The sequence below is a fragment of the Salvia hispanica genome, chromosome 4 (genome assembly GCF_029641045.1).
Source record: "Salvia hispanica isolate PSC_SH4W2 chromosome 4, Shi_PSC_v1, whole genome shotgun sequence".
Taxonomy (NCBI): domain Eukaryota; kingdom Viridiplantae; phylum Streptophyta; class Magnoliopsida; order Lamiales; family Lamiaceae; genus Salvia; species Salvia hispanica.
Window position 1 is genome coordinate 60850330 of NC_142695.1, and position 25321 is coordinate 60875650.

The 25321-nt window shown below is 36.9% G+C and overlaps 6 protein-coding genes across 9 annotated transcripts; 3 read left to right on the top strand and 3 right to left on the bottom strand.

The window, feature by feature from the left end:
- Positions 1–918: 918 nt before the first annotated feature.
- Positions 919–3510, top strand: IMP4 (Ribosomal RNA processing Brix domain protein). Its single transcript, XM_048089990.2, has 9 exons — positions 919–1097; positions 1173–1256; positions 1443–1552; positions 1640–1690; positions 1886–2029; positions 2117–2206; positions 2760–2872; positions 3094–3178; positions 3261–3510. Exons 1-9 carry the CDS (start codon positions 986–988, stop codon positions 3357–3359), a joined length of 888 nt encoding a protein of 295 aa, XP_047945947.1. The 5' UTR covers positions 919–985; the 3' UTR covers positions 3360–3510.
- A 4242-nt stretch (positions 3511–7752) lies between these two features.
- On the bottom strand, positions 7753–14079 carry LOC125194245 (uncharacterized). 3 transcript variants are annotated; one of them, XM_048092361.2, is made up of 11 exons: positions 13756–14079; positions 12893–12936; positions 12575–12674; positions 12154–12286; positions 11610–11980; positions 11314–11490; positions 10517–10898; positions 9805–10105; positions 9445–9606; positions 8725–9225; positions 7753–8610 (listed from the first exon to the last, which is right to left on the bottom strand). In XM_048092361.2, exons 1-11 carry the CDS (start codon positions 13931–13933, stop codon positions 8317–8319), a joined length of 2643 nt encoding a protein of 880 aa, XP_047948318.1. In that variant the 5' UTR covers positions 13934–14079; the 3' UTR covers positions 7753–8316. The 3 variants fall into 3 exon arrangements, with proteins under 3 accessions (XP_047948318.1, XP_047948319.1, XP_047948317.1); XM_048092362.2 differs by having other exon boundaries at positions 8725–9219; positions 11314–11493; XM_048092360.2 differs by having other exon boundaries at positions 11314–11493.
- A 1798-nt stretch (positions 14080–15877) lies between these two features.
- LOC125193213 (uncharacterized) lies at positions 15878–18062 on the bottom strand. The gene is made up of 6 exons (XM_048090974.2): positions 17616–18062; positions 17345–17490; positions 16809–16977; positions 16465–16563; positions 16298–16380; positions 15878–16226 (listed from the first exon to the last, which is right to left on the bottom strand). The coding sequence occupies exons 1-6, from the start codon at positions 18006–18008 to the stop codon at positions 16103–16105; spliced, it is 1014 nt and encodes a 337-aa protein (XP_047946931.1). The 5' UTR covers positions 18009–18062; the 3' UTR covers positions 15878–16102.
- Positions 18063–18407: 345 nt separating this feature from the next.
- LOC125195583 (uncharacterized) lies at positions 18408–19149 on the top strand. Its single transcript, XM_048093718.1, has 4 exons — positions 18408–18442; positions 18562–18643; positions 18879–18995; positions 19063–19149. The coding sequence occupies exons 1-4, from the start codon at positions 18408–18410 to the stop codon at positions 19147–19149; spliced, it is 321 nt and encodes a 106-aa protein (XP_047949675.1).
- Positions 19150–19488: 339 nt separating this feature from the next.
- Positions 19489–20779, top strand: LOC125196455 (transmembrane emp24 domain-containing protein p24beta2-like). 2 transcript variants are annotated; one of them, XM_048094977.1, is made up of 5 exons: positions 19489–19592; positions 19669–19860; positions 20017–20203; positions 20287–20394; positions 20467–20779. In XM_048094977.1, exons 2-5 carry the CDS (start codon positions 19669–19671, stop codon positions 20598–20600), a joined length of 621 nt encoding a protein of 206 aa, XP_047950934.1. In that variant the 5' UTR covers positions 19489–19592; the 3' UTR covers positions 20601–20779. The 2 variants fall into 2 exon arrangements, with proteins under 2 accessions (XP_047950934.1, XP_088913183.1); XM_089057057.1 differs by having other exon boundaries at positions 20287–20779.
- LOC125196454 (acetyl-CoA acetyltransferase 2-like) lies at positions 20730–24854 on the bottom strand. Its single transcript, XM_048094976.2, has 14 exons — positions 24759–24854; positions 24210–24269; positions 23523–23621; positions 23263–23436; positions 23026–23131; positions 22785–22923; positions 22567–22644; positions 22420–22485; positions 22211–22296; positions 21985–22084; positions 21748–21900; positions 21526–21612; positions 21279–21384; positions 20730–20947 (listed from the first exon to the last, which is right to left on the bottom strand). Exons 2-13 carry the CDS (start codon positions 24241–24243, stop codon positions 21295–21297), a joined length of 1212 nt encoding a protein of 403 aa, XP_047950933.1. The 5' UTR covers positions 24244–24269; positions 24759–24854; the 3' UTR covers positions 20730–20947; positions 21279–21294.
- Between the last annotated feature and the right edge of the window lie 467 nt (positions 24855–25321).

Consider the following 25321-nt stretch of genomic DNA (forward strand, 5'->3'; position numbering starts at 1 on the left):
ACAAAAATGGCACGATTTTAATTTTTCAACGTAACTTAATTTTAAAACTAGGAGTACAAAATATACTACTATAGTAATTTGAAAACACCAACAAGAATAGATGCACGCATCAATAGTATCGAGAATAATAATTTACTTGTGTTTTAATTGTGAATTGTACTAAGGGCAGCAATGGGATGGATGTCCTGGCGGACATCCCTATGGACTTCCCAAAAACACCATCTGCCACGTCATAAGGACATCCCACTGCAAAGTGACGGACATCTCCAAGGACATCCCGACGGACTTCCACGATAATAAAAATTCACAAATTCACCAAATTAAACAATTTACGGAATTAAAATTTCGACACGTATAAGGGAAAATGCAATGATTTTATTTTAAAAAAAGCATATATATTTAAATTAAAAAAATACATAGTTCGCAAAAAAAAAAAACAACCCAAACCTAAAAACGATTCAAACAAAGTACATATAGAGTTTGCAACGAGCCGTATATATAGAGTTTAAAAAATATATCAAAAAATCGGGACGTCCGTCGGGACACCGCAATCGCAGACGTCGCGACGTACGTCCCCGGAATGCCGCGGACTCCGGTGTCCGCAACGCTCGTCCATCTCCGTCGCTCTGCTGCCTAATGGCGGACATTTGTCGGGACGGCCGCCGTTGCTGATGCTCTAAGTATTGTAAATTCGGGCATAAATAAATTGTCATTTGAATTTAGAAATATTTAAAATTTTATGGAGTTGTAGTACTAGTTGTTATATAAATAGCTAGTATAACAAAAATATAAAATTGTCAAAAAATGGGCTGGGCTGCTGGTGTGGGCCGGATCCATATCAGATCGTGATGGATCATTCAATTGAGGCCCATATCATTTTAGGCGTAGGGTTTTAGAGGATTCTAAGATTTTAGGCGATGGAGTTTGATTTTAGCTAAGCAATTAGGGTTTCAGAAGAGAATTTGTGGATTTTGGTGATAGAAAAATGTTGAGGAGAAACGTGAGGTTAAGGAGAGAGTATCTGTACCGTAAGAGCTTGGAAGGGAAGGAGCGATTGCTCTATGAGAAGAAGCGCAAAATTCGCGAAGCTTTGGAAGGTTACTACTCATTAACTTCTCATTTTCAGCTCAATTCCAATAATTAACGAAAAAAATCATTTGTGTGTAAATTAGAGGGAAAACCGATTCCTACTGAGCTCAGGAACGAGGAGGCCGCCCTCCGACAGCAAATCGACCTCGAGGATGAACAAACTGCTGGTATATTTTTTTGTAATTCCGTTGCGAATAGTTTTATGTTGTTTGTATAGCTTGAAAATCGGGAGCTTTTGAAAAGCCTTATGTTTATTTCTCAGTTTTGGCTTGTGAATAGGTGTAGGTATGTAAGAGATGAAGATTATGGGTTTGAATTTGAAACTAAGTTACTTTTTTTTTTCTTGAATACAGTTCCCCGATCAAGCATTGATGATGAATATGCAAATGCAACTGTCAGTGATCCTAAAATTTTGCTTATCACTTCACGGGATCCGAGTGCTCCCCTTGCGCAGTTTGTAAAGGTTGTGCCATGTTTAATTTAGGGGTTTGGTTTGCAGTATGGTGGGGGTTGGTGCACTGTGCTTATCAATGTTATGCTGTTTCTGTAGGAATTGAAGTTTGTTTTTCCAAATGCACAGCGTATGAATCGTGGTGGTCAGGTTAGTCCGTTGTCGATTGCTTATGTTTTAAATGATGTCGTGCCATTGTTATTCTGAGTAGTTTCTTAGCTGTGGGCTATAGGACCGCAGACAGTTTAAGCTATGTGGTTCGGTCACATTATGTTGTTGGATGAAAGATAAAGCCAGTCTATAGTTCGTGCACATATGCTGATGTGATTGCCCATTATATCTTAGGTTATCTCGGAAATCATTGAAACATGCCGGTCACATGATTTTACTGATGTGATATCGGTACATGAAACCCGCGGTGTGCCAGATGGCATAGTCATAAGCCATCTACCTTTTGGCCCCACTGCATACTTCCGATTACACAATGTGGTGAGTAAGCACACAGTTTTGTCATATGTCATAAGCACACTTTATTTTTTTGTTTCAACATATTTCTGACGAAAGAGTCTCATGTAGGTTACGAGACATGATATCAAGGACAAGAAAGCTATCGGAACTATGTCTGAGGCCTACCCACATTTGATAATTAATAACTTTAACTCTAAGGTCAGTAATACTTCTTAAAAACTGAGTCATGAATCTTGATTTGATGAAACTTTTTGGTATATATGTTCTAACAGTGTTTGCGCAAGAATAGCTGCTTAATTGGGTGTCTCTTGTTTTTCTTTTCTATATTCATTAGTCTTGTCTGAGTCTATTTCAATCTTACAACGGTACAACCAATCAAAATTGAAAAAACAGTCTTCTTGTGTGTGTGCAGCCTGTAAGGAATTAGTCTTGGTCAAGATGAATCTTGCAAACAATGAAGAATTCCTGTTACAACACATCACAAACTTTGCTTGTATCTTCTTTTTGAGCAAGCTATATCTTATCGAAGCTTGGAATTTACCTTTATGGCTACTGCAGAAAACATAACCTGTTCCTTCAAATTTTTGGATAAGACTAGAGAATCTTGATGGTGTTGAGATCTTACTTGGATAGATAATTCTCTTTGATTTATTACACTTTTGCATCTTAGTCTATGGAAGGCAGACATTTCAGAGTTGTAGTTTGCCTGGTATATCAGTGCTGATAATCATGGATTTGTTAAAAATTTCAGCTTGGTGAGAGGACTGCGAACATTTTAAAGCATCTTTTTCCAGTACCCAAACCAGACTCGAAACGTGTCATGACTTTTGCTCGTGAGCCTCAGTCTGATTGGATTTCATTCAGGTTGTTATCTTTATATTGTCTGAACTTGTGCCCTAATTTCTCGTGGTGTGAACTTGTGGGAAAATATATTTCTTAGCATGCTATATTAAACTATGCAGATAATGTAGAAATGTATTTTACTAATGGAACCATTGGAAGAAATTTTCAAGTTATGTTTGTTTTTGCATCTTGTGCCTGTTATCTCATTCTGTTGTGGTTGTAACTCACACTCTGTAATGCAGGCATCATGTCTATGAGAAACGCGGAGGTCCAAAATCAGTTGAACTGAAAGAAGTTGGTCCTCGTTTTGAAATGTTTCTCTTCAAGGTACCACCATATTAACCTTAAAATGCATGTTTCAATGATTCTTCATCAATCAAATGTTCATGAATGATCGTTGGTGTTTCAGATAAAACTGGGAACGATGGATCAAGAAGAAGCTCCGATAGAATGGGTCCACCGGCCTTACATGAACACTTCCAAAAAACGCAAGTTTCTGGGCGATTGATCAGAGTTTTAGGGACTATGAAGCTTTACTACATTTGTTTGTTTGTCTAAATGGGTGGTTACTATAGAGCAAACATTCATCACTAGCAAGTTTTTCATGTATGGAATTCTGTTACAAGTGTGACAAGTATAAATATTATTGCTATTGGTAACTTAGTTTTTCACCACAATTTGGTCATTAGGGATTTCTTACTATTGCCACAATCCTATATATCCAATTTCATCAGAAAAAATAGTAGTGTGTGAAGTGTGTGAAAATGTGTAGTCTCCTATTTCAAGAATCTCATCCATCTCCATGCATGGCTCCCCATACCAACCTCCAATTTCATTGCATGGTATTGAGGTCTCTTCCATTATACGAAACCAGTCGAAACCTGTGTTGTTGTTGTCGTTATTGTTGAGGCACCAGTAGCTCTCAATGCCCGAGTTGGGATTTGAGTCTGTGACCTCTGCAGTTTGCTTTGGAGCTGCACCATCATGGTCACGGTCTGCCTCTTCCTCCCCTGTTGGCTCGTCGTGAAGCAGCTCCCATAGCACGTTCACATCGAACTCTGCCACTTCTATCTCTTCAAACTCATCTTTGGATGTGACTGGTGATAGAGGTGAAGGTGAAGGATCCATCTTTTTGATATAACAAGATTTTCTTGTAAAGGGATTGTGCTTGAGAGAATTTAAGTGTAAGAGCAAAAGAATGCTCTATATATAGTGAGAGGCTATGTGTTGATGGATAAGATATGAACCCTTTATATGATTGATAGCAGCGTTTACCTATTTTCTTAAATCTTTATATTTTTGTTTTCTTCAAAATTGCATTTCTATAATTTAAAAACATACCTATGCAAAACGTAATAGTAGAGTAATATATAAAAATTAGGTAAAATAATGGTGATTGTATCTATGTCCACCTTTTCAAAGGAGTACAATAATTTGAAATTATTGGGAGTTTTCTCTAAATATCAATTTCTTATCAATGCTAAATCATAGGTGTGACAACCATACTATTGATGTGTGTTTCCACTATAAGTAGTACTATCAAATGGTCTGATTCAAAGATACCAGTGTAATATGAAGCTTTCATTAAATCCACATTAATTTTACTTATTGTTTTATGCACTTTGTAATTCTAATATCTAAAAAAATACTATTCATTTTATTATTCTACAAATTACTTCAAAATTATAAGGTGTTATTAATTTCATTAAAAATCAAATTCCATGTGTATGAGGCAAAAAGAGTACACAAGTAGGCTATGGTCCTATCTTTGTAGATAAACAATTGAAAGCGAATTGTTTGGTGAATATTTTGGCGCAATAACTAAGACAACTGCCATCATATTCAATTATTTAATTTGTGATTTTAATACTTAGATATTTAGATTCTAGGGATGTGTACATTGTATATAAACATTTTATATATAAGTTTAAATATGGGTCGCACAAATTCGAAATCCTGCGATTGAGAAAGCGCCACGTGTCATTTGTTGTTTGGTTCTCACAAATTTAAAATACTTCAAAATATTAAATTGTTCATAATCTTTTCGAATAAATAATTTAATATACCACATATATTAAATTAAAGGTAATTTTATAAAAGTTCTAACGAAAACATAATTGTATATGTTTAGACGAATATTTTATACAAAAAATATGAAAAAATGAAAAATCTTTAACAAAAATATGTAACTGTAAAAAAAAATATAAATATTTGTGTCAATGTACAAATCAACTCGGATCAATGTACACGTGAGCATGAATCAGTGTACACGTCAATATGATACCGTACATAGATTCAAATATGGACCATTGTGAGAATGAATTAATGTACAAATTAGCATAGATCATTACACAAAGCAGCATGAATCAGTGTATATATCAACATATGTATTAACTTATCCAAGTATTATTGTAGTACTAGGAGTAGTATTTTTTTATTTTTTATTTTCTCTTAGATAATACCGAAATGATGGAATATATTATTGATTGATACCTGAAGTTTGGTTAGTTTCAAACTGGACAAGCCTAAATAGTGGCTAATGTCCATCAAAAAAATATATACTACTACTATGATTTTCGAAATTGAAGAACTAGTCGAGACAATGCATATGGTACCACATGGCATGAAATAAATAATTTGCCTTCAAATTTATATTGTTTTTTTATATAAATAGGATGAATAATTGAACACGTAGACGTAGGAAATACAATAAATTTGCATTCACGACATAAATATTATTTATTAAGTTATAAACCCACATGTCACTATATAACTCTTAATTAACTTGTGTGCATGAAATAGAAGTCAATGTAAAAATAATATTCCTGAAAATATAGTAGTATCGTTTTCAACAATATGTACAAATTTAAATTTTCGAAATTGCACTCACTCAAAAAATAAATAAATGTACAAATCTAAAAGCACGTGGTGCAACTGTATTAGGATTGGATATTAGTCGGTTGATGTCTATTGCGTATTAAATCATATAAATTGGTAGGTTTATGTCCAATCTCTAATTCCAACACATGTTTTAATCTATTTATACACTCGAATTTATTTAATCATTATTTATTAATATATCATATTTATACTTATTTAGAAGATATTAAATGATTTCAGCCACCTTTAGGTTGAATATATATCACTCAATCAGCCCAAATTAACCAAAAGGCTTTAGTTCATCTTCTATTTAAAACCAAGAAAATAAACATTTGATTTGAATGGATAATTTCTAAACATTTGCCCTAGTCCAATAAATAAGTAGATGAGGCCCGACAAAAGGAATATAGATTTAAGCTAATTTAAAATAAATAATTAAAGCATAAAAATACAGAAAAAAAAAAATTAAATTTAGCCAATATGGCATAATCTTTACAATTTTAAAGTAAAAACTTTCTCATTAATCAATGGTCCATACTGTCTAACCTACTTTCCTACACAAAGAAAAGTGTATATACACCTAAATTAGGCTCAAATATGTGTTAGTAGAAAGGAAATATCTTTTGCATTTCAAAAAACAAAAAAAAAAGTACCTAAATTTGCCTCAATATTGCATGATGCATGTTGGATCTACCCAACATTTATTCAAACCTGATTTAATTATTAGTGAAACTTTTTATCAGATTTTAGGTAAAAAGTGTTAGTCCCAACTCCATTAAGATGCAAAATATCATGCAAAAACTTTGGTTTTACTTTTATTTTTTGAAGCAATGCAAAAGCTTTAGTTGCATTCGTTGTTCATATCTACATTATTTTTAAAATAAAATAAAATATGCTATCACACTAAGAATGTTGTTTGAACTTTGAATATCAAATTAGACTGAACGAAGACAAAAATAAAATAAAATAAATAGTTAATCATCATTACAAGATCAAATTATTGTTAAGTTATAACATGAATTTAACATAATCGAAAATCTTTCATTCCGTGATTGATTGAAGTGCGGGCTCCCATGCAAATCGAATTCGGGCCCTCTCCTTTCTCCCAAATTTCAATTTCGAACCATTTGAACATTTATTTCCAATCTTTTTACCATAGGGCTTAGAGGTTGCACCACTAGAATCTTGCTTATCCATCGAACCAATGCCCGTAAACCTAACGTGCAAGTTTCGGGCTTTGATTTATCCCGGGCCTCACTAGAATCCCACTGAAGGATGATAGGTTGCCCTGCGAAGCATTGTCAATCGATGAAAAACTTGGGCTCCTCATGTCGGGCTTTATGGTTCGACGCATGAGCTTATGCACTGTCCTGCGAGACACAACGTAGTATTTCTAGCCCGGGACAAGGATTTCTTCAGGCCGAACTACCGAGTCCCAGGGCCTCCGAAAGATTTCCGGCCGAGCCAGGACAAAAGAGGGATTCTTTTGTATGATAGTAGCCGCAGTAGTGGCCATGTAGTAGCGCTCCACGTGCCCTCCGGCATGGACAATCTTGACGGCCCGAGATTGCCTCGATCCTCGGGAGGAAAGGGTTGTGGCATGCCTTTCTTGAATGAAGACGGTGGAATTATTAGGCTTCAACAAGCCAAAGATGTTAAGCATGTTTCTTCTTTTGTTGCCTTAAGATATGTTTGGCATTAGAACTAGTAGATGGAAAAGGTTTATTGAGATTAAAGGGATGAGATTTAGCTAGGCGAATCGATAATTACAAGAAATTAGTTCGATTAAATGGTTTGATAGTTGTAATATGTGTTAACCGGTTGTAATGTAGGGAGAATTTCTTGACATTAGAGACTAAAAATAAAAGCATAGGCCATCTAATTGCAATTAGTCAACACCTAAGTGTTACTTAAAAGGCATAGAAAAACACAGCAAAAATGAAAGGCATATTCTGCAGCAGAAAATTCTTCTGAAAAACGAGAAAAAAAGGGTTGAATTTTGATTATTTAGTCTAATCAGCAACATAAAATTCCCCATATGAATATAATAAGCCCAGTTACAACAGTTGGGAAAAAGTACATCTTCCATGCTACCAAAAAAAATTCTCACTTTACAGGAAAGACGCAGGCGGGGAGATGACGAAGCACTGAGGGCGAAACAATTAGGGGGAGAGAACGAACACCTAGGAACCTCACATGAGAAGCCGCCGCCTATAACAACTCTAACTTTCAACCAAAAACCAAAAGAATATAAAACCTCTACTAACAAGGAAGCTAAAACCTAAACAAGGTCTCTGGAGGATTACAGAGTCAAAAACCATCTAAGAGGAGGAGCAACAAAGAGACAGTTGGCGCGTTTTCTGGCCTCAATTAACTTAAAAAGAGAAGTTACCAGTCATAGGAAGACCACAAAAATATATCAGCCAATTTCTTTGGCCCCCCTTCTATTAATTTACACTCAGTTTTCTGGCATTCTTTGTGTTTCTGACTTACCATTCAATCAGAGCAAGGTTGGAAATTTCATTGAGAGAAGTAATGAATGGGAGTTTGAATTGTCACCTCCTCAAGGAGCACTGTATCCTCTCTTAGTAGTTGCTCGGCCAGTTAAGTTGTGCGTGCTGAGGCTGCTGCTGGTAAACATTGCCCGTTGGTCCCACCATGTCTGCAGGATTTGTAATGCCTTGAGACTGTTGCAGTAGAGGGTGGACGTTTTGTGGTGCTACTGCCTGTCCGGGGTGGAAGATACCAGTGAAGGTTCCATGGCCCATCTGGGTTGGGGTGAAAGCCAGCTGACCCTGAGGAAGATTGTAGTAAGAACCTGCATGCAAGGTAGGAATATCCCGACCTGGGGTGGCAAACCATACACCGGAACCTTCATTCTGCAAAAAAAGCAAGCAAATGGCATTGGCGAAAGGTATTATCTCAAAATTACGAACATTGGGCAACTGGCAACTCCTTATATTGCTAATGTAAAAATTTATGAGAAACAATACCTGCTGGCCACTACTATAGACATTATTCTCCTTTACGTGTGGTACACCAATATCCTCATTTGATGTTGAAGTAACAGGAGCTGGCGCTGAGCCAGAAGAGTAGTTGGCCGGAGAAAGACCATATGGCCCATAGTTGCCAGGTACTCCAGAGGGAGCAGAGCTTCCTATATTTGGTCCTTGCTTATATTGTGAAACTGAATATTTAGCAGCTGTCCCAGGTGCAGTTGGATACAGACTGCCAGCCTGGGGTTGCTGAGGAAAGGCACCGTTGCTTAAGAACGGATGAATTGCAGGTGGTGGCGAGACATAGAATGGGGGGAAATAAGAACCATATGGAATGTAGTTAGGAGCATAATGAGGTAGATGAACCCCGGGTGGCTGCCTGAACACAGGATGAGGCTGCGGTGATGCCGGTATAGAGCTCTGCATTACCCCAGCAGCTTGAGTCGCAAGCGGTGTTGGAGATGCCGTAGACAGAACTAAAGGAACACCACCCTGCAACTACATTACATCAATAGCTTGTAGGACTATTCTAAACGAGAAAGTGAAACGAACAACGTAAAAAATCAAATTCAATTTGACCAGTGAGTTTTCATACTAACTAAAACAGGTTTGTAAACCATAAACATCCTCCGACATAAAAACAACTTTGTTAGTATAAGAAACAATTTATGCACAGGTATGTACTGTAAGGATATTGTAGAGATTTGGAGCCCAAACCTCTTCAGGATTCTGAGAAGTCTGCGCAGAAACCATTGCAGGATTTCCATTATACTTGTTTGCAGCTCCAGCAGCAAGAAAAGGGGAAATGCGGCCATCACTATCCATGCCGGATCGATAAAATTGTGCATAATAGCTTGCTGGGTCAAAAGATTGTGGCATCTGTTCAGCATATCATTGGCATTAGAAGCTGAGATTGTAAAGACACACACCAACATCAAAAATATATTGAATGGCAAGAATAGTGTCACTGAAGATATTGAATTTCATAGGTTAAGATGCGTGGGTGATCAGTATGTGCTTATTTAGCAATCAACACAGAGTGTGAGAGGAACAGACAAATGATACAAGAAAACATACAACAAAGCCTGGAAGTCGAGGAACATCACGAGCCTGAGGCTCTGAATTTTCAGAAGTTGGAAGCTGGCTACCCAATAATGGTGGCATGAAACCAAAACCATAGTTTGAAGAAGTTTGGACCACATGATGCGGCTGTGTTCCAGGAGCAACCTCCATAACGGGCTCATTGTAATCAGTGGTAATAGAGGATGAGACTTCAACCTCACCAGATGAAAATTTTTCTGGTCCTTGTGAAGGTGATTGGGGTTGTTCCGGATACTTTGTTTCAGTATCCTCCACAGCTGCTAACGAACCCTGATTGCTGTAAACCAAAAGAAAACTGAAATATTTGAGAAGAACAGAACAGAGCATTGAGCCTCAAGCAGGATGTTTCAGGTTAGCACTGTGAAAAAAGGGAATTTAAACACTGTTTACATGAATGAACATCTACAATGTGTAACAGACAAGATGCTACATGAATGGTGCCAGTTAATGTTGCTAGAGAGCTCTATCAAAAGAGAATGAGAAGATATCTTTAAATGTCCAACCGATGCATGAATGTCTATGGATAACGCAATCTGAATATGTGAGTTCAACAATCGATTATATACAACTACACTGATACTATACATAGATTGGAGAAACATTGTTGTCATACCAAAGCATATCATGGACAGCAAAAGTGATAGGTAAGGTACAAAGAGAAGTATAAACTCATGAAGGACAAAGGCACCTTAGTTCCAGATCCTTCACGGGTTCATCAACAGTCTCAGAGGATTCTGACGGTGATGGACTCTTATCAACTGGAAGACCATTTTGATTGATATCCAGAGCGAAGGAAGCATCAAAACTTCCGAAACAAAACCCAAGTTTCTCAATTTCAGGGACATGTAGATGATTAGGCATAATCACATGTTGTCTCTCTGAAATGTGAGACTCCTCTAACTTCTTCTGCAGCTCCAGAGTTGCATCTTTTGTAGTGGCAGCAACAGTAGTCACTGGTTCCAGATGACTTCCACCAGACACAGTAGAAACGTCGGACAGAGAAGCTGCAATAGCATCCTGACTAACATTGGGGTTTGTAGATTTTGGTTTCCACTCTTTTCCAGGACCAACTGTTTCAAAGATGCATGCAACCACCGTAAGCAATTCATGGCCCCTAACTCATATTCCATAAGATCAATGCTAGATACTACTGAAATACATAGTCTTCGGAGACCTAATTCTAATGTGCTTACGTCACAAGATTGAATGTATCATCTAATCTGAGAAAGACGCAATCGTGTGGATTTCAAAAATAAAAAAAATATTATATCTGCTCAAGTTGTACCCTTGACTTCAACCAGCAAACGATAATCAATAAGAGAAATAATGAAAATCGCTGCTACTAGTTCGCAAATATGTACGCTTCTGAATAACAGTTCTTTACGATCTACACTACATACTCAGTTCGGTAACCATCAAGCAGTAAAAACTGAACCAAATCACTGAGTATACCAACTTTTAATATCGCATCTTAAAGATGAATACCTTTTTGGGGACCAATAACTTGAGACCGATTGCTGTAATTAGATGAGGGCCTACTACCGGAAGAAACACCAACTGTCGAAGATGGTGTTTGTGTAGACTCTAAATGCTGATTCTTTCCAACTCTCTGGAGATCATTTGGCATCTTTTGCTCAATGGCAAATCCAACCTCTGAAGCAGCTACTACAAATCTCAAAATAAAAGAATAATTCCATAAGCAGTTTATATGGTGCCTCAAAAGGCGTCAATATATTCTCAAAATGAGTAAATATATACAAGAACAAACAAAATCAGCATACAGATTTCAGGAGAAGTTGATTTGTTCCCAGTAGGTTTATTATCGACCATTTGATCAGGGGCTTGCTGGATTCCCACTTCATGATGAATTTTACCTACTGCACTAGGGGGTGGAGAATCTTGAGAGGGTGAAAGTACTGGGTCTGAAGAAGAGAAATAAGACCCTGAGGCTAAAGGAATCGGTGCAGCATTTTCAGATGACTCCAGTTTCTGGTGCTGATGGGTATCCTTCACCGGAGGAGCATTGGGGGTTTTCACAGAACCAATCGATGAGGAAACCAGAAGAGGTTTCTCTGATTTATTATGGATAGCAGTTGGATTAGCACTCTGAGGGGTAATTCCAGAAGGACCATTAGATACACCAGTAATCAGGCTGCAAAGACAACAAGAGACCGACTTCAACAAAATATTAAGTTGGGAGCAGGGAGTGAGGGTCTCCCAAAGCATTAAATATACTTATGGGCATCATAAAAGTAAGTTTTGGTTATTCGAAATATAAGCACAACAGAATATATGTCCAATGGAAGGTCATAGCCAGCTATTCACCTGGTAGCAGAAGAAGTTTCACTCTTTCTCACAGCTTGTGAAGTAGCTAAGGGAGCCTTGCTAGTACTTTTCTCAGTGAGGTGACTGGCAGAAGTTTCCTTTATGGCAGGCAAATTTCTTCCACCACCAGCATCTGACAAAATGAGAAGATACAAGGAAATGCCATAGTGCAAATGGTGAGAAAACAGATCTTCTAACTTCACAAATTTTATGCAAGTAAACAAAATTTACACCATAACATCATTTCTACATTTATTCCAATCATCACAACAGCTCAATTACAGTGATCCACTAGCAGTGCTGAACATGATAATAACTAGTATGATAGTATGATTACAAAAAGGATACAGCAGAGCATGAATAATTCAACTATCAAAGGCTAAGTGATACGACATGGCACGGTAATCAAATGCAGGCTCACCATGAGATATGTATCGTGATGGATAGTTCCCACGGCCAGCTCTATTTGGTCTTGTCTGGGGAGCAGGTTTCCACTTCTCAGCAGGCTCCTTATTTTGATTCTGTGAAAGTAAACGGTCTATTATGAGATTTTATAGTCACGATCAGACCTTTTCCAGTAAACTGTTGCGATTTACAACAGTATTTCTGGTGACTGGAATTAAGCACATAATGAAAAAGCAGAACAGTCTCGGCAAGACAAAGCTGAAACAAATTCCTAAGGCAGGTCGAACAACAAAAAAGAGGGGGACCAGATCTCTAAAGTGGAACGAAGCAGTACCTCCTTCCTCCTGTCGCGTTTTCTTTTTACTTCATGAAAGGTATCTGTTTGAGAGTATTAAAATAGATATCAGTCTGCTGTTCAGAAAATTGAAAAAATCATATTTGGATTGTAATAAGATTGTACACCTATTAAGCATGCAAATAAGATTGCCCTTCCTTAACCCAAACGTGAAGCAAGTAGCATATGATTATATTTCCAGCAATTTGGGGATTTTGCACTGATACTGTGGCTACAGAATTGATGCACTACTTACTTATTATTGGGAATCATATACTATATAACTACATCTTGGACAACGTTTTATACCCACCAATATCATACTATGATTATCGAATGCCACATAATCTCACGAGATTCATAAACCCATTTCAATGAATTTTAAACTGTAATCACTCCAAAATTATTGTAGCAGAATACAAGAATTAAACATAAAGCACAAAACTCAAATTTTGAACATTAGGCAAAAACAAAAACAAAAAAAATGGGCAGATGAAAAAAAAAAGATTTTCTTATCGGAGAAGCTGGCTCAGTACAAAAAAGGGGGAAAATCAACACACATGCAAGTCAAGCATCACTAAAATACAACACAAAGCAAAACTCCATAGATTTCCCAATTCCCACCATAAAACAGAGTATGAAATCGAATCAACGTAGAACACCACCACATGCGTGATTACAGAGCTAACACGAAACGAAGAAAGAGCAGAGCAACAATCAAATCCCCCGACCACAATGACATCGAGGATCAAAACAAAAAAAATCGAGATCATACATAAAAACCTTTCCAAAAAAAAAAATTCCAAAAAGGCGTTTTGTTCATTATTCGAAACACAGATTGATACAGAAATAGGATTATTCACCGAGAGTTAGAAGCTTCTGAGTAGTTTCGTTGGGATCCATGGAACATTCCTTGAGCATTGCATAAATCTCATCTTCGGAGTGATTCTGTCCAGTAATCTCCTTTATATTATCGATCGTCTTCTTAACGCCGCTCGGAATCGAAACCCTACTTGCACCTCCCTTAACCCCACTGCTCATCTTCTTCTTCTTCTTCCTGAATCCCCAAATACCTCTGTGTATATATGTGTGTGCGCGTATAAAAACACTTAATTCCGCGCAGATGGAGAATGGTATGTATGAATTGGCAATGAAACGAAGCTCTGTATCGAAGAGCGAGGGGGAAGAGGGGGAAGAGGGGCTGTGATTTTCGTATTTAGGGAAAGAGGAGGGGAAGACTTGGGGCAAAGGGTTTTTGTAGAGTGATGATTGTAATTTAAATTATTAAACTCACTCTGTGTAGTGTGTGTGAAAATGGAGTACTATTAATTTATTTCTTTTTCTAAAATAACATTGTTCTCAAAATTCAAATAATGAAAATGGTTGAATTACAGCTATGAAAATGATGTTATTAAAATTTGAGATGTTATTTAAATTATACTTCCTCCGTTTCGCCATAGTTGAGGCGAAACTTTTTGGCACGGAATTCTAGGAAATAATATTGGGTGTGTTAAATAAATAGATAAAAAAGTAAGAGAGAGAAAAAGGTAAAGAGAATAAAGTATAAAGTGAATAATGTAGAGAGAATAAAATAAGAGAGAGTAAAAGTAAGAAAGAGAAAAAGGTTAGCATATATAGAAATGACCCAACTATAAAGAAACTTTGTGAAATGGAAAAATGACTCAACTATGAAGAAACGAAGGGAATATCATTTCTGTGATTTTAAGTCAGTATCATTACTTATGAAATTAAAATACTCCCCCCGTCCCTGATTAGGAGTCACACTTTGACCGGGCACAGGTTTTAAGAAATGTAAAGAAAAGTTAGTTGAAAAATTTGTGGAAGGTGGGACCTATTTTTTTATATTGATTTTATAATAAAATGTGAGTGAATTGAGTTAGTGGAATGTGAGACCTACTTACTATTTATGGTAAAAATGAAGTGTGACTCTTAATTGGGGACGAATCGAAATGGAAAAGTGTGACTCTTAATCGGGAACGGAGGGAGTATGAAATTGTACTAATTTTTTTTTTTTCCAATTAAAACACAGTGGTTAAAGTACAAATTAATATGACAAAAATCAAATATAATGGAATCGGTGTTGTTTTGAGCAAAATGATGTCATTCTATTTTGATTGTTGATTGAAATGACACTAATTTATTTGAAACAATGTGATTTTATATCAGTTTTTATTTTGATCATTGTAGACAATTATGAAAAATTGAAAAATTATAATTTTATATTGCAGTTTAAGAAATTATAATTTTTGGTCACTAGCGTTGGTTACGTCACTGTATTCTATATACAAAAGCATAATATTTTGGCAATCCTAATTTAATAATGTTAGAATTTATTAGTTTTTTACAGAATACTCACAAAAATTAAAAGGGCATCATATTTAATGCAATTTAGTATTTAACTTTCAACTTTCTTTTTGTTGTGGTTCGAATTAAAGTAATCGAGTTATAGCCCCAAATTAAACAAGACAACAAATTTGGTAAATAGATAAGTACTCGTTGGTTTCATATTCTATCAATGCATGTTATCCCAAGTCATAGATTTTATTTATGAATTTCTATAGTGTTTCAACTTATATATATTGTGAAATTAAATATAGATTAGATACACTAAAAGTAGAATCTCATAATAATTCAGTATAATATTTGCAAATATTTAATTTATAATATTAAAGGATAATTGTGTATTTTGTACCAAACAAGTGTGTATACAAACAAAAATATTAGTTTTAAAACATATACTCCACTTAACAGCTAAGAAAAATTGCTGATATTATGCAAAGATTTCTCCATGTATTTCGCTTATCTTGCTTTAAAGATTAGTTTAAAATGAAGAAAGTTTCAATTGTTATAATATAAAAATTTCAATAAATAACACCTTGATTTAGATAGACCATCAATCTTTCACACCATCCATTGGATAAAACTTGGAGAGTTGATAAAATTAATTAGAATCACAAATGGATCTCAAATAGAAAAATAATTCATGTATTTTTATCATATCATATCATCAAAAATCCATTTCCAATTTCAACAATGATCAAATTAAGTTATGAACAAAACTACAATAATCAAAATTTTCTTCACTTCTTCAAGTCTATTGTAGAACATGCTACCTTCATCGCAGCATAGATTCCTTCAACCTTTATACATGGCACCAAGTTTAGTTCTTCTTTCATCGAGAGGCCTCGTTCACAGAGCCTCGTCTGAGGTTGTCTCTCGAGCAACAGACAACGAGGGCCGGAGGAGAAGATAGAGGGAAGGGCCTAAGAATGGGACTAGTGAGAGGGGAAGAAGCCAAGAGCCTTTCCCATCCCTACAAGATAACAACACACCATTATTAGAAAAAATGGATTAATTTTTTTAAAAATCGTAAGCCTAACTCACGATTTTCGAGCAGTCATGTCATTGTAGATCCAGAAGGGTGCGAACGTTGAGAGGAGAGCGAAATCAATACTCATGATGTGGATCTGACAACAAGAGTCTAAATTGAGGCCGGAAACTTTAAATTCGAACATAAAATGCATTGCAAAATAAAGAACCGAAATACTCACAAATTTGCTCCCTCGAAAATACTGGAAAAATTCCTTCCACACATCACCACCGGATGAAACTGCATAAGCCGTTATTGCCACTGCTGCAGCCAACGTAACCTGAGGTGTAGTCAGTTAGCTACGTTTTCAAGAGATGTTATATGAACTCTAGAGCAAATCAATGTTCACATACGAGTATGCATTTCGTACAATTGCTCATATTCTGTCAAACTCAACAAGATGAAAATGAATATGCGTTACGATGAAATGTTTATACTCAAAAAGAGTGACTCATAGGATAAACAGTGGATCATGCTCGTGATTTTCTTTTTAGACAACCTATTTAGTGTAAAGAGTGTCCTCACCCCGGCAGTTATCTTCGATTCAAGGAAATTCAAAGGCCATCTCCTCAGCTCCGATTCTGCAACAGTCGGAGCAGGTGGCATCCACAGAACAAAGTAGGGAATGAGAGCATATGCACCTCCGAAGCATGATAGAACAACGAATGGCCAAACTGGGATCTTGCTTTTCGAGCTGCAAAAGACAACAACAACACGTACACATATGATTGAAACACTGATCAAAACCATCACAGATAGAGTTGAGCATACTAAAATACTTAAATTGTTTGTTTGGACATTTCATTTCACCAAAAGATAACAGTTTCTTCACAAAGACGAAACAAAACCACCAAGAAATTCAAATAAAAAAAAAAGAAACACAGAGTTAAACACAGTATAAAAACACTAAAACGTTTCATTAAATGACATTTTTGGACATTTCAGCAAAAACTAATCATGAGAAGAAATCACTAAGAAGCCAAAAAACAGTAACACAAAGGGGAAACCTTCAAGAAAGTCGAGAAACGGATTCGCCTTCGACATATACAGTGAGTTTTTACCTTCTGGCAGTAGGGATGAGCAGCATACTGTAAATCAAGGGCCATAAACCCATGATGTACCACAAAGCAACCAACACTTGATTCATCACATAGCCATCATCTCCTTTCAAATTCAGTAGCTTTTTCAAAAAATAAACATCCGTGACCTATAATTCCGCCCAAATCATAAATACACACAATCAGATTACAGCTGAAATCAACAATCCCAATTCACAATCACCATAAAAAATACTAGAAATGATCAAAACAACACAAAACAAAACAAATTTACCGGTGTTTGATTAGGAGCGAGGAAGAAAACGTAGTACATGAGACCAGCCCAGAAACCAAACAGCAGAAACGACGTCGTCCAGTCCCTCTCCTCCTCCTCTCCACCGCTGCCGCCTCCGCCTCCGCCAGTCTCATTTCCGTCGGGAGAAGCAGAAACAATAGGCGGGTCTTGCTGGGATTGGGCGTTCAACGAGCTCCGGCGGCGGAATTTCGCCGGTTTGAGTGTTAAAGGCGAGATTTTTATGGGTTCACAGCTGTGGCTCGAGTCATTATGGAATGAAATTGGGGATTTGGGAAGAGAAATTGAAGATTTTGGGAGATGGGAATTGGGTTTGAGAGGCGGGAGAGAAGAGTTGCAGGAAACAATTGAGGAGCTTGCTGCTATCATGTTCATTTTCTTTGAAAAAAACGTTCTTGTTTCTGTACAGAGGAGAGTGTTAGTCTGTAGAAGTTTAGAAAATTGCAATTAAAGCCCTCGTAATTCCCACTACTAATTGAAAATTGAAACAGCCTATTAAATTTAATACTAATATTTAAATTGGCACTTGAAAAAGCCTATTTTGAAACTTGAAAATTGCAATTGAGGTTCCCAAATATATATACTATCTATTGCAAAATTTAAATTATCGAATATATCATGCATTATAATGTTTGTTATACTAGTATACACATCGACATTTTGAGCCGATATTAAAAACCTATTTTATAAATATAACAAAATTGATCTTTTTATACGTTTTTGGAATAAATAAAAGGTTGATATTATTTTTTGAAGCTCAATTACATGTTTAGCATGACTGCCATTCTAATCTTGGAAAAGGTGTTTCAGTTTGTACTTATTGGACTGGATTTACTTGTTTTTCCATGTCTTCACTCCACCAAGAAAAGATGCAAATTAGGCAAAAAGTGGTGTTTATCAAACTTCATGTGTTATGGTGTCTAATTAGGACAAGAGCTGGACACTCGAGGGCTGATCAGTTCTATGCATCTTATCCTGCTGGTACGGAGCTTCTTACCGATACTGGGAAGGTAAGTCGGCTCAGGTTATAAGGAGAAGAAAACGAACCTTTTCCGCAGTTCTGTTTTATACTAACGGGCCAAGAAATGATTAAATGTAGCTTGAGCTCGGAGGCCAAATCAGTGCTTCGAGAAGCATTTTGGCTGTTTTAACTTCTTACTAAATAGTAGTACTAGTATATTGTACTTCTTCACTTTGGGATTGAGTTTTAAGTTTTGGCTAATTTAGATTTCAATGTGTTTTTAGCTGTATAAAGCTGCACTCGGCAATTGCTTTGAGATAGAGGAGTGGGGGCCGATTGAATGGAGCATTTTGGCTAAACATTTTGAACGACAAGGGAAATCACCGTATGCGTACCACTCAGTAAGTCGATAACTCACCTCTCTTTGTACTCGTGCATTGTTTTTGGTTCATACGACAATACAAACAGATGGTTTTATGCATTTTTCGCGTGGCAACTGGATGGGAGCGGCTAGCTGAAGGATGGCAATGTCTCCGGTATGATAGGTATAGGTAGACCATATATACGAAGTTGTTTGATCCGTATAGGTGGAAATGATGTCGTAACGGTGTTTCGTCTTGTATATCGTACATGAACTGAGTTGGTATCTGTAGTTCCCCTTCTCCTAATGGTAATTTGATCAATTTCTTGAGTTAAACTTATATTTGCAATTGGTTCTGAATAAATGGATGATTTTTGTACTTGAAAACAGAGTATATACCAAAAATGTGACATATATTTTGTGTATGAAAATGATCAAATGAAAATTCACTTTTTCCACATAATAGTATAACTAACGAAGTGTTCTATTTTCATTTTTAACCACAAGTTAAGAGATCTTCACTCCACCAAGTAAGCGAGACTATTCTCAAACTACTCGTCCCATTAAAATAAGAATGCACTTTTGTTTTTGTTAAGATTGTAAACAAAAAATCAGTAATTCCCAATTTTTTTTTACAGTAAGTACCATGAATCAAACCTCATTCATATGTCTTGATTTTGCATCGGTAATGAATAATTTTGTGTGTTTTTCAGATGGGTATGCTGATGTTTTGGATGGTAATAGTATGTTTAATGAAGTTAGGATTTGGTATAAGATTTGTGATCGACAAAGAAGAGTGTTTCTCTCACAATATTCTGTATGAAGGCGATGTTGTTCATGCTTCATTCGTCGTCATCAAGGCTGATAATGCTTGGAATCACAACGACGAAGGGGTCGATTTCATCGTTAGTACAGTATTTTTTAAGTTACAACTCACACTCATGCACATTTTATTACCCGAGCGGATCACTTATGCCCTTTCCTAAAACATTTCCTAAAACACGCTCAAAACAAAATAAAACTGTCTTTGTTTTCCGACTCTTGAACATTATTGAATGTAGATAAAGGGGCCAGGTGGAGAGGAGATCAAAGAGTTCCATGACATGATAAGTGACAAATTTGAATTCATGGCTCAAAGAAAAGGGATCTACCACTTTTGCTTCACCAACAAATCTCCCTTCCACGAGACCATCGATTTCGACGTGCTCGTCGGCCACTACAAGAGCTATGATCAGCACGCCAAGAGCGGTACTTCGCTTTGTTTCTGACTTATCATCTCGTGTATTGGTGAAGTGAAACATCTGTCTGTCGTTTTTTTTTTGTATGAGTAGAGCATTTCAACCCGGTTGTCGAGCAAATCTCCAAGCTCGAAGAAGCTCTCTACAATATCCAGTTCGAGCAGCACTGGCTCGAGGCTCAGACCGATCGCCAAGCTATTGGTACATCCATATCCCCCTCCCTACTTGTTATGTTCAAACTGTTTTTTTATACAAGTGTTTTCTTGAATGCAGTGAACGAATCGATGAGCCAGAGAGCGGTGCACAAGGCGATATTCGAGTCGTTAGCTCTTATCGGAGCTAGCTCCCTTCAGGTTTTCCTCCTACAACGCCTTTTCGAACGCAAGCTCGGGACTTCTCGAGTCTGAAACTCTAACGGAGGATCTCCGGACCTACTAGTTTGGTTTTATCTGTTATATTCTCGTGTTATATCTCGTATTTTTTCGATTCATCAAAACATTGAGATACATCCGTGACCAATTTACTACGTATATCAATGAAATAAAATATGAAACAAGAACATTTATTGAGATATGATTCAGAAACACACTCTTTTCTACTTGTCTAAGTTCAATTTATTGGATGAAGAAAGAACTCAAATGGATTCTTATCTAAAACTGAGAAGGTACAGATTAATCTACTTCACTCTGCTTTCCAACTCTTCAATGCTGCTATAAACCAGCCACGACTGTTTCTGCTTCCGGTTGAGCAAAATCTGCGACAGGGACGAACGTTAGTCGGCTATAAAATTGAACGTCTTAAGTCATGCAAAAACTACAACTAACATATCAACACAAACGCACCATATCCGGATTATAACCAAAATGGTCGACACAAAACTACCTCGTATGGCCATTTAGTTATAGTTTGAACCTCAACCTGAACCCAAGACCGATTTTTTTTTCAACACGCGATGAAAATTATATTTAGAAATCAAGAGGGGAGGGACACTTCGCCTCCATGGCTAGTTTTTTCGGTTGTTTAAGGCCGGTTGCACTGACTACACTATTCAAGCAGGATAAAGTAATATTTGAGCCTTGGCATACCATAAACTGGGTGGGATTACACGAGTTCTAAGACGAGGGCTGAGGCGCCTCCTCCTCCGTTGCAAACACCACCAACACCATACTTCCCGTTCTTTTGCTTCAAAACCTGAGATAACGCGATTCGAACATCAATGCCAATTGATTTAAAGCTGCACAAAATCTTGATTCCCTAATCTCCAACACTCGATGATCCATGAGGAATTTGTTTGGAATCGCAAGATTGGTTGAGAAAGGATAGATAGCATACCCCCAAAAGAGTGACCAAGATACGAGCGCCACTGCAACCGAGAGGATGCCCCAGAGACACAGCTCCACCGTGTACGTTAACTCTTTCCTGCAAAATATGTATATAATAAAGTTTAGAACAATCAAATCTCTATCGAAACACAAACAGGTAAGGGAGTGTGAACATATTTGTTTTTATCTACTATCGATTTTATTTAGTGATTTCATAGGGCTAAGAGCTCACCGGACTAAGATCCAATAGCTTCTGATTTGCAAGAGCCACAACAGCGAAAGCTTCATTGATTTCGTAATAGTCTACTTTAGATGCTTCTATACCAGCATTCTTGAGTGCTTTGGGAATTGCAAGAGCTGGGGCGGTCGTAAACAATTCTGGGGCCTGAAGACATGGTCAATATTATAAATGAGCAAACAGGCGACGAGATGGTTCAAGATTCATAAGAAGACGTAAAAGCAGACGTACATGAGCAGCATCAGCATATCCGGAGATCTTTGCGATGACTGTAAGCCCGAGCTCAAGAGCTTTCTGCCCACTCACTAAAACAAGAGCCGCGGCACCATCGCTGACAAACGAGATCAAATTCACTAATCAACAAAAATATCAAGAAAATTTGCCTATATGTTCATCCAATTCCACTGAGTTGTGGAACTAAGATTAACTGAAAAGGATGAAAGGGAATGAGTGAGACCTTATGCTAGAAGCGTTGCCAGCTGTGACAGTTCCTCCCGTTTCCTTGAAACTCGGTCTCAGCTTCCTCAACTTTGCAGCATCAAACTGATATGGAAAGAAAGTAGTTAGCAATGAAGATTGATAAATTTTACATATTGCATATATAGACTAATGGGATAATAGAGTTTGGTAAAAACCGAAAAATTTCAAGGATTTTTGAAGCTTCACCTTTCCAAGACCTTCATCCTTGTCGACAATGGTGGATGGTCGCCCTCTCCCACCGGATACTTCAACCTGCATCCAAGAAAAGGGCGTTTATAAAGCAGCAATCCGAAAATTCGACACCATCTACAAGTCAATGTCCAGCTATCTTACTGGAGTGATCTCCCATGCAAAGGAACCGGCATCTTGAGCAGCAATTCCACGCTCAAAACTTTGGACTGCAAAGTCGTCCTGTACAAAATAAGCACTACAGTGTTATAAGCATCGTACAAAATGCCGTTTGCTGCAAATCTTTGCTTACAATACAATATGAGATGGAAACTCGCAGTGGATAATACATATTCATGGAGTCTGAAATGGTAAAGACGAACCTGCTGCTCTCTTGTAATGCTGTGGTTCTCAGCACATAATTCAGCACACACACCCATGCCGACGTCACCATAAACGTCCCAGAGTCCATCTTTCAGCATTCCATCAACAAGAGAGTCATGTCCCAGTCGAGATCCTTTCCTAGAATATGACAAGACAGAGAAGAAGTGACTTATCAGTATGGTGATAGAACGTCATCATCTCTCGTTTTAACCATCTCTTGAACAGGTAACGAATACCAACCTCGCCTCTGCGATGTATTTTGGGACATTCGACATGCTCTCCATGCCACCGGCCACTACAACGTCATTGAGACCCAACTGGATGCTTTGTGCTGCTAGCATGGTCGCTGCCATGTCACACAGAAAATGTTCAAAGTCACGACCAAAAATGGCATAAACATTAGGTGAAATGCATTTCAACACGATCAAAATAAAATTCTTTAGGAGATTAGCGATTTTCAGATGTTATGAAACTGACCTTTCATTCCAGAGGCACAGACTTTGTTGATGGTTGTACAGACTACAGAATTCGGGATCCCGGCTCCCAATGCTGCCTGGCGGGCAGGAGCCTGTCCTAAGTTTGCGCTGAGTACATTTCCAAAGAAAACTTCTTCGACAAGTGATGGATCGATATTTGCTCTTTTCAAAGCACCTACAAGTTGATGGTAGGCAGAAAGATTAGATTAAAAACCCGTAACACTGGCATTGAAAGACACAGAGTAGATTTTGTGATCTTACTCTGAATGGCTATAGATCCGAGCTTGGTTGCTGGTACTGATGAAAGTGCACCGAGAAAACCACCCATAGGTGTACGAGCAACACCCACGATACAAACATCTATGTGACATAACAAATATTTATCAAGAATGTAGCATCAAATACCAACAAAAAAGGGAGATGAATTGAAGTTTTCGACTATAAGGAGGACCGAATATCAGAAAAGATAAGCTTTTTCAAGCAACGTAAGAAATGCTACACAAGAACAAAATAAGTTCCAGAGTAAGTATGAAATATGCAACAAATACGAATAAAGCAAAGGATACGACTATGAATCTAACTCGCGAGAAGACCATACATATATATTTCTTGATAATATTTCATCATTGACAAAATAACTGTTTTGTACGGAGTAGTATTATTTTTTAATCATTTGAACCAGTTTTTTTTATTAATTTCCTTTGTTATCAAGCCCCCTCTTGAAGCACAAACAAGACTTCTCTATGTCACTAAGCACTCTTGAAACTGAATGTGAGAGAGACTTCAAACAAAATTCAATAACAAATCATGGGAAGTAAAAAAAAACACCTTAAGATTCAACAAAACGTGCAAACAAACACAAAGTGAAGCAAAATCTAGCATTAGTATGTATTGCAGCTAGTTGGTTATGTACAAAAGAAGAAAGAAAAGAAAAGTAAACAAAGCTACCTCTTGGGTTGACTGAAGCAGCTGCTGGTGCCATGATCGACTTTTGAGCAAGATTAAAGCCTGCTATAAGCGAAATTCATTGAGATTAGATGCAAAAATAATACAGATTAAAGAGCATGAAGCTGCAGATAAAAACACAATCTTGTGCATGATCCTCAGATTTCTAAAAGATCCCATTTTTATTGCTTCACATAACAAGTAAGCTGTTAGCCGTTAGCTGTTAGGTGATATACATATATATATGCACAATCCAACCTTTTCTTGAAAAGCAATTCATCTAGAAATACAAAAAACAATTCAAAAACCATATCAGTCTGAATTATCATTTCACACAGACACACAATAACACATATAGATCTCATACAAAGTAAACATACAGCTTCGGAAACACTCAAGAATTAGATCTAAGAAAAGCAAGAATCAAAGGGGAAACAGCCACTGAGAAATTTGTAAGAAACATGAAAGACCCTTTTCAAGAAAATCTGATCCCAGATGATAAAAACACTAAAATCAAACACATTTGAACATGCTTCATCAACAAATATTTACCTTAAGAATGGAACAGCAGAAAAAAGAATTACAAGCGAAGAATGGAACTCCAGCAAGTCGACTATATATAGCAATAGAGAAGGGTGTGAGGTTGGATTGCTGAGTGTGTGTGAGTTGGTGAGGTTTGAACAGATTACTAAATTAACCGGCTTTCTTGATTTCACACTAAACAATTCCCAGTATTTTTACTTCAAATGGGGGTTTTAATTCAATTCATGTATTCATATAATAGGTTTTATGATAAAGATTTAATCTTTTTTAAGAATCTAATTTCAAGAGGCGTTTTTGGTTTTCAATTTCATGTGGGCTTTTTATGAATGTTTATTTATTGTGGGTTCCATAAAATTTAATAGCTGTATATTTAGATAAAATTAAATGAGTTTTTTAGGTAAGCATAGTTGATGTGAATAAATGAGAGATGATTGAGAGTTTAGAATGCAATACATGGGTCGATTTTTAATTATTGGATAGTGAATATTTGCAGTTAATAAATTATTGATGGACATACTCCTATAAATCAATGCTTAAGATCGAATCTCAAGAATAAGAATAATTTAGATTAA